This window comes from Podarcis gaigeae, assembly GCF_964106915.1.
Source record: "Podarcis gaigeae genome assembly, chromosome: 9".
NCBI classification, from domain to species: domain Eukaryota; kingdom Metazoa; phylum Chordata; class Lepidosauria; order Squamata; family Lacertidae; genus Podarcis; species Podarcis gaigeae.
In genome coordinates this window covers 24,954,678-24,970,153 of record NC_139685.1, presented here as the reverse complement: position 1 = coordinate 24,970,153, position 15,476 = coordinate 24,954,678, and the positions used below count along the sequence as shown (strand labels likewise).

The following is a 15,476-nucleotide window of genomic DNA, read 5'->3' as shown; positions in this document are numbered from 1 at the left end:
GGAAAACTGCAAAAATGGTGCAAAACCAGCAAGAAATCCCATGAGCCTTTGTAACTGCAATCCGATTGTACCGAGTTTTAGAGGGTGTTTACAGATGCCTGCATAAGGGATGCGGGTGGCGCTGTGGGTTAAACCACAGAGCCTAGGACTTGCCGATCAGAAGGTCGGCTGTTCGAATCCCCGCAACGGGGTGAGCTCCCATTGCTCAGTCCCCGCTCCTGCCAACCTAGCAGTTCAAAAGCACATCAAAGGGCAAGTAGATAAATAGGTTTTATCTCCAGCGGGAAGGTAAACGGCGTTTCCGTGCGCTGCTCTGGTTCGCCAGAAGTGGCTTAGTCATGCTGTCCACATGACACGGAAGCTTTACGCCGGCTCCCTCGGCCAATAAAGCGAGATGAGCGCCGCAACCCCAGAGTCGGCCACGACTGGACCTAATGGTCAGGGGTCCCTTTACCTTTACTTTTACAGATGCTTACATACCTCCCCACAGCCAGATTGCACTTATGACTGAGGTAACTTTGAGGGCTTGATACTATTGAAAAGTAAACTGACCCTGCAGAGATTTCACCAGAATTAGAAAGCAAGAGAAGTGAAATGGAACGTAACTATGATACATTTTAATCAGTAGACTCCTCCGACAATCTGCACCAACTGCGATGGCTAATTAAATAGTTCACAGGTGTTTGCAGTAATGACTAACAAGAGAACATGTGTTGCTTTAAAGCATCTGAACTATTTAGAGGATTAAGTGCAAACACTGTATTGTCAAGCCAACTGGACGCTGCTCTCACACCTATTTAGTCACACTTGCAGGGTAAAACTCAACAAATTGCCATTCCTTCAATCTGAGTTTCAGATTGCTTCCCTATATTGCATTCAATTGAGTGTCAGAAGAAACCTAACTTTAAATACCGCTAGAGCTAAATGTTTAAATAATGTATTTACCAGAAGCAGCAAGTGCAAAATGGCTAGGAAAGGTGCTGGCTTAATTTGCATCCATTTGTATCTGCCACCATGCCTGGCTGCCTTTGACACAACCGTTTAGGGCAATCATCACAGATGCTGTGTCTTTGCATATTACACTGCCATGCCTCAGGTAGAATAACTATATGAACAAAACAACAATCCCTTCATCAGATGAAGGGGGGGAAAGCTCAGCAATTCATTTCTAAAAAAGAGAGAGGTAGCAGGCTCCAGACCTCCTATCCGAGAAGCCCTTTCCCCCTTAATCTTAAATGAATATTATATGTACATTATATGTACTCAAAAAGGCTTTTTGCAGAAAACAAGATAATGAACAGTGAGACTCACACCCCCCCCCCAATAAAAAAAACCCCATTGGAAAAGAAAGGGATAATCAAGAGAGTAGGATTAAGGTCTTGCTACAGTCCCATAGTATACTGGCAGTTTTTCAAGGTAGGGTCTGAAGTCATTTTCTTGAGTGGCCATGAAGGAAAAGAGGTTTATAATGCCACTACCGATTTCATGAGGAGGGGGGGTTGCGGGCTCCCGATCCCGCCCCACACTCCCGCGAGGCTAGCCCCAGCCTCGCGGGAAGCGGGGATTCCCTCAATTTGCATCCCCCCGCGGCACCAGCCAATCGGCTGGCGGCGGGGGCGGGCCTTCAATAGGCCACTTAAGGTTGGGGCAGCCCTCGGCTCGCCCCTTTTCTCCCCTTGCAGCGATCCTGGTTTCCCGCCCACCCGCCCTTTAGGCTTCGCCATCGACTTGCTATGGGCTTCGGCTGGTCGCCGCAAGGGGCCTGGTAGGAGTTTTTCCATTTGGCTAATTGGCATGTGGAAGCCACTTGGTTTTTTTGCCTACCTCGTAGCAAATCGTCACAACTCCCTTGGTTTTGGCGGTAGGCATTGGCCGGGGTATTGTTATGCAAATGAGGACGGGGGGGGGGGAGGAGCGCCATCACCTCCCCCAATGCTTGAAGGGTAGTTCGTTAAAGGACTCCGAGGGGCGTCGCCTCGTCCGAAACCTACGGAGGCTAGGGCCTAAAGCGCGCCCCCGAGCGGTAACCCCTCGGGGAGCGCCTAGGGATACGCATCTCGGGTAGCTCCCCCTGTTGGTGTTTAACCCTTCCCGGTTAGACCGGATAGTCGGTTAGGGGCCAATGCCTAAGCCAATACCTCTCATACCTGTAATCAATAAAGTTGTGGCCATTTTCGCCCATTAACTCTAAACTCTTGTGTCCGGTGTCTTTATTTATCACACTTGTGGGAGGGGAGGGAATAGCCACGCAAACACCCTCCCCTGGACCTCTTATGTCTGGCAGCAGGAGTCAAAAGCTAACAGAGATGATCAGAGAAACTAAGATGTTTACTTGTGTTGCCTTTCAAAAGTGGGCAGTGTCTTCTCTGCTCATTAACTGGCTAAGGTTTTTGGATTTAGGAGATTGCTTATAGAACATGATTATTTGTTGTAATTTTCAAAACTCACTAGTCAAAAACCATCAGTCTAGTGACGGATCTTGTGGTCTCAATTAAATTTGCTGCTTTAGAAATGCTAGTTGATATAAGTTTCAATCAGTTAACTCATCCATTAAATCTGCAGGTGTTTCCATATGAACAAAATAACAATTCTGAAGAACAGGGGGAAAGGGGTCTTTGCTTGTAAGGTGATGAATACAAAGGGTTTTTTTTACAAGTACTTGTATTAAAATAGTTGACATTATTTGAAACACACAGAAATGCATTGCCTCTTAGGAGATTTTAGTTGATTAATCTAACAGATTAATCAACTAAATATTGCAATCCTTTTAATATGTAAAGTGACCACTAAAAAATATTTGAGATGGCATTACAATAAAGCCACTGCAATGATAGCAACTGAATTGGGACAACTGGGAATGACAGAATTGTAAAGAAGAACAGTACCCTGACATCAGAGGATGATTTATGATAAAAATCATTCTGAACCATAGAAATTCTCCCTGAACATTAATAAAAACCTAACATACTGCATGGCATATGCTCACAAGGGACGTCATTATTTAAATATGCAGTAAAGGTTTTCTATGTGTTTTTCTGCAGAATTGAAAGATTCTTCTTACTAAAAAAAATCTGTATCTCTTTTTTTTGGGGGGGGGAGACCTGTTAAAGTTCCATACTAACTCAGCATTATAAAACGTAACTATAAATGAAGAAGAACAAAGAGCACTCCAAACCAACAGAGGATAATGAGGCAGATTGAAAATAGGCACATGCATCACCTGATATCTGATTACTTGATGATTTGTCGTTCAAAGAGCAAAGTTATTTCCTCCGCCACTAATATATCCCAAAAGTGGCAGAACCACTGTTACAGTGACACTGTGGCTCTCATCTCCAGCAGTGTGCTAATTATTTTGGCTATAATTAATAAAATTGGAGAGGGAAGCAAGCTTTCTGATTTGGAAATCCTGTTGTTACACACCCACATATATTTACATGCACACTCTGCAATACAACACATGATGTCTAAAAGTAAATGCTTATTTTTCTGAACAACATTCCCACGATATGTGGAAATACAGTCCAAAGGCTTCCTATCCTCCCCAGTATCTTACTGAGACTGTGTTCAGAATGTTTTCCCTCTTTCTTGAAGAGGCTGTGAGTTTTGTGTTCATAATCATAAAAGAAAATCCTCTGATATTAGCAAATAATTCCCACACATTTTGTACCATTGCTGTGGCATGAAAATTATAACTCGCTTTACTAAAAGGCTAGAAGAATTCTAGATTAATCTGCCTGTGAAAAGGTTGAAGTGCAATAAGATTTTCTAATAGGGTTAATCCTCATTTTATCCGATCAATTATTTGTTGGGATAGATTATCTTTTTTTATTGAATTACCATTGCAGAGCTAAATTCTGCTAAAATTGCAGCTAAGGACATTTAGAGTGCACTGAACTTGGTTAATCCTTTCCTGCATCCTTCCTGCTACACACTATATTTAAAAGAAATGGTGTCTGCAATCTTAACATGATACACAAAAGCTTCATTAGAGAATAAGACTTACCTACAGTCAGCTGTCCCGTTAACTGTCCCATGTGGTTTCTTGCATTCACTGTTACATTCCTGTCAGACTGTAAGACCAGAGGGCTATCCTGGGAAACATGTATAAGATAAGGAAATGAGAGGGAAAAATATAGCAGAGTCAAGCTATAACGATTGACACACAAGTATGCTGGTGAGGTCTAGTCAAAACAGCACAGTCTTGCTGATATCAGCTATAACCATGGAGTACCATTCAAATTCTGTTGGACTACAACCAGGTCCGGCCCAAGACATTTTAGCACCTGAGGTAGGCCACAAAATGGTGCCGCCCCTCCAAACCAGGGAAGAAGGGGTGAGTGAAGATCTACATCGGGAACAAAGAGGGGAATAAAGATCTGCATTGGGATTGGATGTCCTTGTGGATCCTGCCACCTGAGGTGGTTGCCTCAACTTGCCTCATAGGTGGGCCGGCCCTGACTGCAACACTCATTAGCTGTCGCCAAGATGGCTAATGCTTAGGGATTATGGGAACTGTAGTCCAACAACTTCTAAAGGTCGCCAGGTTGGCTAGAATCACATGAAATTGAAGACACAGAATTTGATTTCTGAGCTATTCCAAGGTTTTTTAAATTCTGAAATGGCTCCCTTACATAACTGCATTCAGAATCAGAGACACAGGCCTACAAAGTGACTCATCGTTCGGTGCCAAGCATTTGGTGCCATTGTGTTTATATGCCCACTTGAAAAGCTGCAATTTGGGTGTGTATCAGCAACCAAAGCCACTATTTTCTGGTATATTTCTGACACTAAAGGCAATGCTACTGCTAAGAGAATGGTCATTAAGGGATCCTTAGTATGAAAAGGGGTGTGGCATTGGCTGCTGATGTCTGAAAACCTGGCATTCTGGTTGCATGGGAGGGTACACTATTCAAAACAGCAGAACGTGGGCTGAATAAAGATCGCTTGGGGAGGCTACCTCCAGTTGACCCAACTGGAAGCATAAGAAATTATGACACAGCCAGGTGAATGGCGAACATGGTGGCCTTTTTGCCAGGCTTTCAGAGAGCCTTGGGCTTCCTGCATTCTTTCTTATGCTGCTACTAGGTTTGAGTTGGAATCTGCTTCCACTTTACACAGCTGCTTTTGCAGTGACTGAAACACTGCTCAGAGGCATCTGGGCAAGAAAAAAGACAAGTGGTAGCAAGCTGAATGGAGGCCATGTGAGTGCCTGTGAATATTTTCCCCCAAATGTTTACTCTGCCCCTAGAAAATACAAAAAAAAAAGGTAATTATCACCTTCTCTGCCCCACCTCCTCTCAAAATCATTCAAAAATTCTAATACAAGCAGTTTTGGGTTAGTTCTAACTTATATTGGTAGTAGATCTCATTTTGCTTTTGTGATCAAAGTAGTTACATTTCATTTCATTTTGGGTTTTTTTTAGAAATGCAGCATAACATTTTAAAGATAATAAATAAATTGTAGAGATGTCTACACTTTTTCTTTTATCCTTTATTTCTTTTTTTATGTTCAAATTGCAAAGGTGTTCAATTTAGAAACCATATACCTTATTTTGTGGGAAAGATCACATTTAGGGAGGACAGGTTAAACCGTTTTCTCTACGCCTACCTAAGAGAAAGAGCTGCCAACCAGCCAGAAATAAATTAGCCTGGTTTGCCCCTGTGCCTTTAAGATAGGTTTGGTTTATTGAAAAGAGCAGGCAATTTTTTTAATGACATGGAGCTATACATTATTACCTGTTTAATTGCTGCAGATCAACTTGGTGTTTAAGAGATAACTACGGGCACTGGATGAAGTTGGCATCTCTAGATTCAGAACATGTGTGGCTATTTCTCAGCAAGCATGCATTGCTGTGCAAACAATGCTTGGGTCTGATGATGGCTACATGGTTAACACGCTGTACAAATCTCAGGAAAACCCATTATTGATTGTGTCTTCGATTGGGATATGGGATAAACTGGAGACGGACAAAATTGTAGCTGATTTGCTTTAATGATTTCTGGAACTGTCCTAGCACTACACCGTAATAGAAATTAGTTATGAGAAATGTTAGGGAAGCGACTGGTTATGATACAGCATTCAATCCAGCCTCTGGTTGTATTTGGAGATCTAAAATACATAGCTGCTTCTGATGCTTTGGAGACGACTGTTCATCTTTTGACAGCAGCCAAAGGGCAACCACTCAAAGATGGTGGAAAAATGAGAACAGGCCTATCACGTTCAGTAGAAAGCCTGTTTAGAGTGCAGGAGGCAAGTTTCTCTGACTGAATTGACGGACACGGTATAAGTTAGAGAAAGATGACAGGTGGACAACAAAGTTGTCTATACTCTGAATCTCTGGAAATGTCAAAATACAAGGCAATTGTTGAGGCTATCATGAACAGCTGCTTTAAAAAGCTTTAATCGATCTATTTAAATGATAAGGTAGTTTTAGAATAGATTAAAAATATTACTGAGTCACTGGTTCCACAAAGTGGAATCACTCAATGCAATGAAACAAGTCTCCATATTAGGAATGTGTAGTAAAGACACACATCTCTCTACTTCATGAAAAGGAGGAGAGGTGACTGAGCTGAGCTGATAGCACTGACATCACTATTATGAGGTAATAAGTAATCACAGCAAAAGTACAGTATACTGGCTTTTCTTATTGTTTGTCATTTAAGCTTGAATGCATCCATTCCCTGGCTCTCTCTTGGTGGATATGTAAGATACAGTGGTACCTCAGGTTAAGTAGTTAATAAGTTCCGGAGGTCCGTACTTAACCTGAAACTGTTCTTAACCTGAAGCACCACTTTAGCTAATGGGGCCTCCTGCTGCTGCCGCACCACCGGAGCACGATTTCTGTTCTTATCCTGAAGCAAAGTTCTTAACCTGAAGCACTATTTCTGGGTTAGCGAAGTGTGTAACCTGAAGCGTAACCTGAAGCATATGTAACCCGAGGTACCACAGTATACCTGACTGGACCCATAACACCTCAGATATTTTACGTTGCAATTGTAACAACACCAGATAACACCAGTGCAGGAAGGATTCATTCAGCTTGGTGTGTCTATGTGAACTGGACCACACATAAAGTAAAGGTAAAGGTAAAGGTACCCCTGCCCATACGGGCCAGTCTTGCCAGACTCTGGGGTTGTGCGCCCATCTCACTCAAGAGGCCAGGGGCCAGCGCTGTCCGGAGACACTTCCGGGTCACGTGGCCAGTGTGACATCGCTGCTCTGGCGAGCCAGAGCCGCACACGGAAACGCCGTTTACCTTCCTGCTGGTAAGCGGTCCCTATTTATCTACTTGCACCCGGGGGTGCTTTCGAACTGCTAGGTTGGCAGGCGCTGGAACCGAACGACTGGAGCGCACCCCGCCGCAGGGATTCGAACCGCCGACCTTTCGATCGGCAAGTCCTAGGCGCTGAGGCTTTAACCCACAGCGCCACCTGCGTCCCACACATAAAGTACATGCAGTCAAAAATCCCATGATATACACAGATGCACATCAGAGGTTTTTAAGCAGAGGTCAGATGGCCATCTGTCATGGATGCTTATTTGAGATTCCTGCATTGCAAGGGGTTGAACTAGATGACCTGCATGGTCCCTTCCAACTCTATAATTCTGTGATTAAAAAATAGCAGAACCATGTGTAGGACCTCGCTTTTTGTCACAGCTTTGAGATTGCTCAAGTCATAGGAAGAGGCACTTTCTCTCCGCTTCAACCAGAGAAGCAACTGTGATGCTTGTTAAATGGCCCTATCTGTTTCTAGAGTCAAAAACAGCTACCACAGAAACCGGGTGGGGTGGGGTGGAGGAGAACTTGGGGGAAAGGACTGCATGCTGATGAGAGTGTAGTCATAAGCCTGATCAGAACTTATCGATATGGAGAAGCTCTGTTGAGGCTTATGACTACCCTTGAATCAGCATGGAGCTGATTGATATGGAGCTCTTGCTAAATCAATTAGGCTTGTTAAATCTCTCACCTCCCAATACGCACAAACATTTTAAGCAACCTGCTAACAGCTAGCAAAAATGAGGAGGGGAATATTTTGGCACCAGGCAGGAAATGAGTTAAGTTTAAAAGATACAGGGAAGGGGCTTAGCAGTGGTGGGGCGCAAGCAACACCCCCTTTCAATGGTCATCAACTGATAACTGGTGGTGTATGTTTCAGAAGGGAGGATGGCACTGGTCTCCAAGAACCCACTTTGTGTGACTCCACATCGCTAGACAGAGCGATAGTGCTATTTTGCTACCCTCCACAAGGCAGCCAAATGCAAACATAATGAAGTAATTTCCCACCTCCCAAATGTGGCTGAAAGATCTCCTTGGGGAACGTTCAGCCCAGGACTCAAATGAATAAACATTCTTGTTAATGCACATTTAGTAATCTAAACCGCTGGGAGGAGCACAGAGAGAAGAAACACCATGGTGTACCTGGAACAACAAAACCAGGCACCTTCACCTGCCCCAGCTGCAATAAAACATGTCTCTCCTGTATTGGTCTCTACTGCCACAGCAGGCGCTATAACTCTCCAGCAGTTTGACTGTACCTCCTGGATAGCACTCCTGATGGCCATTGTCTCTCAAGACAGACTGATGCCAGCATTAGTAATCTCTCCCCAACTGCTTTCCCACTGAATGAGGCACAGAACAGTGTGCAGTTGCTATGACAGCTTAGCAAATAAAAATATTTTCTACGCCATGGACACACACACATACTTATAATAATCTTTTAGAGGAAATAAAATATCAACTTCATAAAAGCTTTCAATCATGAGTGCATGGAAACAGTTTTTTTAACGAAGTACAGGTAAGGAAATTAGTGGCTGTTTTTAAGCCTGCAATGTAATCTATCAACTTTGTTATTTACTGCAGTCTCATCAGTGGTTTGCTGTTTTAGCATTAATCCTCAGAATGGATAGAAATCTGGTGTATTATAAAGAGCACAGAAGACCACCTGTCCTTGCTAACATCTGTTAGCTATATGCAAATGCCTGGATAAATTTTAAATGTTATCAGTTAAGTTCAGATATTCTCCTGCTAATCAGGCTACCTCACAGCTTCTTTTTAATTTGATGATACTTTTTTTAAAAAAAACCTAAATTGTTTTATTTCTCTTCTAAAATCAGGTACAATGGCAATTCTTTTACAGGAAAAAATAAATACAGATCATCAAGTCAAACCAATCTTTTGCAACTTCTACAGGAAATAATAGGAAAAACTTCACATAAAAATAGTCATTAAAATTCAAATCTAACTACTTAATTTGGTTTATTTTTGTAATATTAGGAGAGATGAAAAGCTTCAAACTTATTTAACTACCTTGCTATGTGTGTGTTGATTTCTGCAAAGTTAATAAACCGTCTCCATGATAACATAAAAAGTTGATTTTTCCCTGTCCATTTGCTACTTTTGCGTGGTGCCATAGTTTTCCTAATAGTCCTCATTCTTTATTAGGCAATTGAGATTGTTTTTTGGGGTCTTCTCTTACCTACTCCGTATCTATATCTGCTGAAACAATTAAAATCTCTTCATGGTGGTAAAAACACCACACCAAAATTTTCTTCCATATAATTTGTTTAACTTGTCACACAAAAAAAGAATCTTCTATAGCTCAACAGCTGAAGGCATTTAAAGCGTGTCTCACACACTGCAATTTAGGCACGAGGGCTGAATTGTTGCATATGTTATGTCTGAAACATCTTGTTGCAGAGGGTTGGATTCTGAAGCAGTCCTTCCAACCCCATGACTTTTAACTGCTTTTAGAAAATAGCTTAGTCCAAGTGAAGGACATATTTGGTTGGTGATTTAAAACAATTTAATGCCATCTGGCCTTTTCTATGGACACTTTCCATTTTTCTAATCTGAAAAAAGAGCAAAGCATTGCTCCTGATTTCCCTTCTGTCATGCTAATTATGGACCTGTAAAAGGGTATAATCCATAATGACTGCAAAAATATTTTTTAAAAATTATTGAAAACACACACACACACACAAGAGTTCTGATGTCCGGTTCCAAGGGCCTTCTGGTGGTTCCCTAACTGTGAGAAGTGAGATCACAGGGAACCAGGCAGTGGGCCTTCTCGGTAGTGGTGCCTGCCCTGTGGAACACCCTCCCATCAGATGTCAAGGAAATAAGCAACTATCTGACTTTTAGAAGACAGCTGAAGGCAGCCCTGTTTAGGGATGTTTTTAATGTTTGATGTTTTATCATATTTTTAATATCCTGTTTAAAGCCACCCAGAGTGGCTGGGGAGGCCCAGCAAGTTGGGTGGGGTATAATTATTATTATTATTATTATTATTATTGATAATTCAGATGGAAATTCCCAGGTATAAAAACATGTTATTTATGTATGCCACTACTACAGCCCATGTTTTGTTAGCCCCAAAATGGAAAATGAGTGAGGTCCCAAAGAAAGAAGAGTGGCAACTTAAACTGATGGAATATGCACAGCTTGCAGACTTAGCATATAGATTAAGAGAAAAAGAACATATGTTTAGAGAAGATTGGAAAATGTTTACTGAATATATGGGGGGTAATTGTATACACTTGAAAACACTGGCAGCATTAACATAAATTCAACAGTGTAAATAAGTTTTGATGGATGTAATAATAGAATATTGAATGGTTTAGTTTATGTAAAATATGCAGGGATTTATGGTTTGCAAAATTAACAATGGAAAGAGAGGAAGGGAAGTCATTGATATTTTAATGTTTAAATGAGTATTCAAAATTGTAAAACAGTGTGTGCATGTCTGTGTGTGAAGAAATAATTTAGGTTACAATCCTATATGTGATTACCTGTTAAGTCCTGTTGAAACCAATGGGGTTTGTATCTGTGTATGCATATATGTGCTTGGCTTGGTATACTTAGGGATGGGGTAGAAATTTGATTCAGTTCACAGCTAAAGGTGAACCTCCCTAATTTGCACTTTTCAAACTAATGTGTGGCCCAAAACAGTTGTTCCTTGAATTTTGCACTTCTCTGAATTTTGCAATGAAATTCTCCAGCCAAGTAAAGTGTTTCAAAAGTGTACATTCTAGGACAAAGTCTGCATACAAATTCACGATTATTCAAGAATACATTAAATTAGGGGACACTGCTTTGCAAAAATGTGTATTTTAGAGAAAAATGTGCATTTTAGGAGAAATTGAGCTAAAATTCTGATGAATTTTCATGAGGACTTTTTTTTTTTTTAAAGACTGACTTGGAAACGTGGAGAACTGAATTTAATTTTGTAAAAATGAAAAGCTGAAAATGACCATTTCACCTTTCTTCAAGCATGCTTACTGGAAGTAAGCATCCTATCTCTTCTATTACTCTTCTGAGTAAACAAAGTAAGTTAAGTTCAACAAAATGTTAGATAATGACTAGATGTTACTCTTGACTCTCCAACATGGAGTCTTCTTCCCAGAGGAAAGGCTTCTAGGCTGCTTCCATCAGTTCATTAACTTGCAAATGGGAACGTGTGAAGTCATGGTGAGCTCCTTCCTAGGATGTCAAGTGCATTGTATGTTCTCCTCTTCCTCCCCTCTGCAGTTGATTTATTTAATAGTTTGTCAAACAGCTTGCCCTCCTGCAGCTTGGCAGATGGAAGGGGCTTTTTGGCTTGTCCATCTTTCCAGCTGCAGAGCCATGACTGTTTGGGAGTGTCCATGCCGAAAGCAATCATTTGGGCTGAGAATATGAACATTGCCCAGGGACTTGATGGCAACCCAAGCAGCTGCTAGGGATATTTTTCCTAAGTAGTGATTATTATTTTTTTCATGCCCCTTATGGACTTTTTGAAATTTGTTAGCCAGTGACTGCTGGTCTGGCAAAAGAGTACGCAGTAATAAATGACTTAATGGCTGAGGTATCAAAATACATCCTCAAAGAACCACTTTGTTGTTTATAGCACTTAGCTTGGGGAGGGACCCTCCCACTACCAAAGAACAACACGTGAGAGTCATATTTCCAGTTTCTATCTCTCTGTCATTTGATTGGTATTAATGCATTTTGTCATTAAACTGCAGGGGTACAGATTATCTTTGATTTCAACTTGACGTTGCCTGAATGAATCCATTGTTTCTAACTGGAATTTAGAAGCACATTAAAATAAACAGAGCTTATTTGAATACATTATATGCTCATTAATCTAATGAAAAAGAAAAAGGTGTCTCTCCCACCCCACCCCCGGCTAAGAATGTGAGGTTCCTTTCCACAATGCAGCAGAGAATTAGTTGTACTTAAGACCTTTGGTCCCAATGGGCTTAAGCGTTCTTTACCTTGTGCTGGACTGTGACATCTGTTCTTTAAGAAGTCTCCGTTTCATCTTTGTGAAAACAGAAATTAATTAGTATGGTATATTATGTAGCCTAATATTTATTTTGGGATGGTCCTGCAGGCTCCTATCATTGACTTCCTTATATCCTCTAGGCTCTTTAAAGTCACTTGATGAGTGGAATTCAAAATTAGTCACGCTACTTCCATGACAGTATTATTTCAATGAAGTCATTATGAGTTAGATTTTGAGCACTATGGTAAGTGCTCAGTTTTTAGATTACTTGGATATTAAGGGTGATGTCCAACTATGTCATACTCAGTGTAAACTCTTTGAAATCAATATATTTAAGTTCCTGACAACAATGAATTTCAAGAGTTAACTGTGAGCATGTCCAACAAGCCACCCTAAGTGAAGCGAATTCCTTTTAGGTCTTCAGTCTCTGGGTATTATGTATACTTATTTATATAGTAACCCTATAAATGTTTACTCAACTTTTACTTACGTCCAGGCTAATGTGTATAGGATTACAGTCCTAGACAATTTATCTAGTTCAAAATATATTTTTCTTATTTCTTTTGAAATACTTGCTTAATTTATCATCCAGTATTAATGGATTTTCAGTTTCACAGCTTTCTTTTTCTTGTCTTCTCAATAAGTTTTTATAAGGTTAGAAAAATCATATCTATTAATCAAATCAGTTGTGTTTGGAAGATCAACAAAGCAGGTTAAATGCTAGATAGTGGAGATAAACTTGAATAAATATCAGATAGCTCTGGATTTGTTGTGGGCTTGTTCTGTTCCCTTATCATGTCATCCAGATAGCTAAAGAAAATAATCTACTGAAACCCTATTTCACATCGAGATTCAATATCAAGGTCTAACTTTCTCCTGTTTAATTTACTATCCAATAAATTGTCAACTGAGAGCATTGTAATCTCCAGACCATTTTTAAAATAGCAAGTGCTGGTTATTTTTATATAGGCAAAGCATTTTTACACTGGCATTTAATGAAAGGACTGATTTATAAACATTATCTGGAATCTTGGAGCTAGGAAAGGCTTTCCTACAATTACGTTGCTGAGCAAGATTCAGGCGAGAAAGAAAGCATGTTATAGCTTGGATGAAAATGTGCTTTTCACACACCGAACAGGACATGTGAAAACAGCATCAACACATGCAAGTAATCAACACAACTCAAACCACCACTCATTCGGGGGTCCAAATCTCCCTCTCTACCACTGTTGGCCTGTATCACTTAAGTTGCTCACCTTTGCTATGATCGGTTTCTTTGTGTTTTTCCCCAAAATTATATGTTCACCTCTTCCATCAGGTTTCCTAAACTATGTACTTAGCAATTGAACTCCAAATGAGCCAAATTAATAGATGAAACCAGAGTTTACTTTCATTGCAGGTTAGCCAATGTAATTAGTAAACAGAAGTTAATTAAGATAGGGTTTTGATTTTTTTTTACAAACTATTAGAATGTACAAATGGAGCAGAAAAAGAATAGACTTTAATCTCCTTCTGAGGGTTTCTGCAACGATAAGAAGTGTGAAAGGAACTTCCAGATAACAGGGACTTCTGCTAAAGTGGGAAGAAGAGGAAGGTAGTTCAGCTGCAGGCATAACAACTAGGTTGAGAGTTTGGCACTACAGTTATTATTTCAACTTTGCCATTTGTGTTGGCGCCCCCCGCTAATCTATTTGGATCAGCAAGGAATTGGCATGGCCCAACAGAGACCGTAGTTTGCAGGAAAGTAGATACCAACCGGGACGCAGGTTGGTTAAACCACAGAGCCTAGCACTTGCTGATCAGAAGGTCAGCGGTTTGAAACCCCATGACGGGGTGAGCTCCCATTGCTCGGTCCCTGCTCCTGCCAACCCAGCAGTTCGAAAGCACGTCAAAGTGCAAGTAGATAAATAGGTACCACTCCGGCGGGAAGGTAAACAGTGTTTCCGTGTGCTGCTGCTCTGGTTCACCAGAAGCGGCTTAGTCATGCTGGCCACATGACCAGGAAGCTGTACACCGGCTCCCTCGGCCAATAAAGCAAGATGAGAGCCGCAACCCCAGAGTTGGCCACGACTGGACCTAATGGTCAGGGGTCCCTTTACCTTTACCTTTAGATACCAACCAGGCAGGTATTGAGCTGAGCAGCTGAGCAGCTAGCAAATTAAGCCAGTCGGCAGTAATATGCTATCTGAAAGCTGTACCTAGGAATGTAAGTTGCCTTATACTGGTCCATGTAGTTCAGTATTGTCCATACTAAGGGTGGGGAACAAGATGTCTCTGGGCCACAATTCCCATAATCCCTGACCACTTGCTATGCTACTTGGTGCTGATGGGGGTTCTAGTTCAGCAACATCTGGAGGGCCATAAGTTCCCCACTCCTGGTCTACACTGTCTGAAAGAAGTCCTCCATAATTTCAGATCGGGAGCGGGTCTCTCCCAGTGAACCCAGGACCTTCACAAGTGAAGTATGTGCTGTACCACTGAGCCATATCCCTTCCCAAGTAATTACTTGCTCAGACTGGACACAGTCAAGAAGTTTTATATTATCAGATCAGAACTGATTGGATGTGTGTAATGCCTGACCACTGCTCAATTGGTAGCAGCAACCATACCCACCACCCTCTAGCCATGCACAGAGATATTACTGAAACCCAGTGGAGAGAAGACTCAACTGCTGTTCTGGCAAACTGCTGTTCTGGAAACAAAGAGAAAGGGGTATTGTTTTCACTACCAGAGTCCCGGATCTGAAATCTCCAGAACAATGTCTAGACCCAGAGAGGGGGTCCCAAATGTCGGGAGCATCGCTGGATTTATCTGGATGGATTTCAACTAATTATTTTGCTCAAATTCAAAGGGATAGGGGGGCAAACTAGATGTGTCAGCACCCATTATGTAAATGTTTCTTTAGAATGCAAACAACAGGTGCAGCGGGGGCCAATAAGGACTGAATCTCTGTTGGGAGGGTAGGTTTTTTTTTAATGTTTTGCCAGCCAGTGTAGGAATAAAGCAGATTAATCTGGATTACTGCTATACTAGAACAACTGGTTAATATTTGGGCTGATAGCAAAGCCACAAGTTCTACAGTCTCACATATATTTCAGGATGTTGGGAGATAACAAAAGCTGCATCCTTGAAAAACCGCTGTCCACACTCTCTACAGCTATAACAATTTATGATTAAAATGCTGCAGACAGTACAGTGTATAG

General features: G+C 41.3%; 1 protein-coding gene across 1 annotated transcript in view; it reads right to left on the bottom strand.

Annotated features, from left to right (window-relative positions):
- Positions 1–15,476, bottom strand: part of SGCZ (sarcoglycan zeta) — a gene marked incomplete at its 3' end in the record, with an annotated part of 537,140 nt that overhangs the window by 59,385 nt on the left and 462,279 nt on the right. Inside the window, exon 4 of the mRNA XM_083757248.1 lies at positions 4,007–4,094. Within this exon, the coding sequence (XP_083613374.1) occupies positions 4,007–4,094 (88 nt within the window). The remainder of the gene's footprint in view (positions 1–4,006; positions 4,095–15,476) is intronic.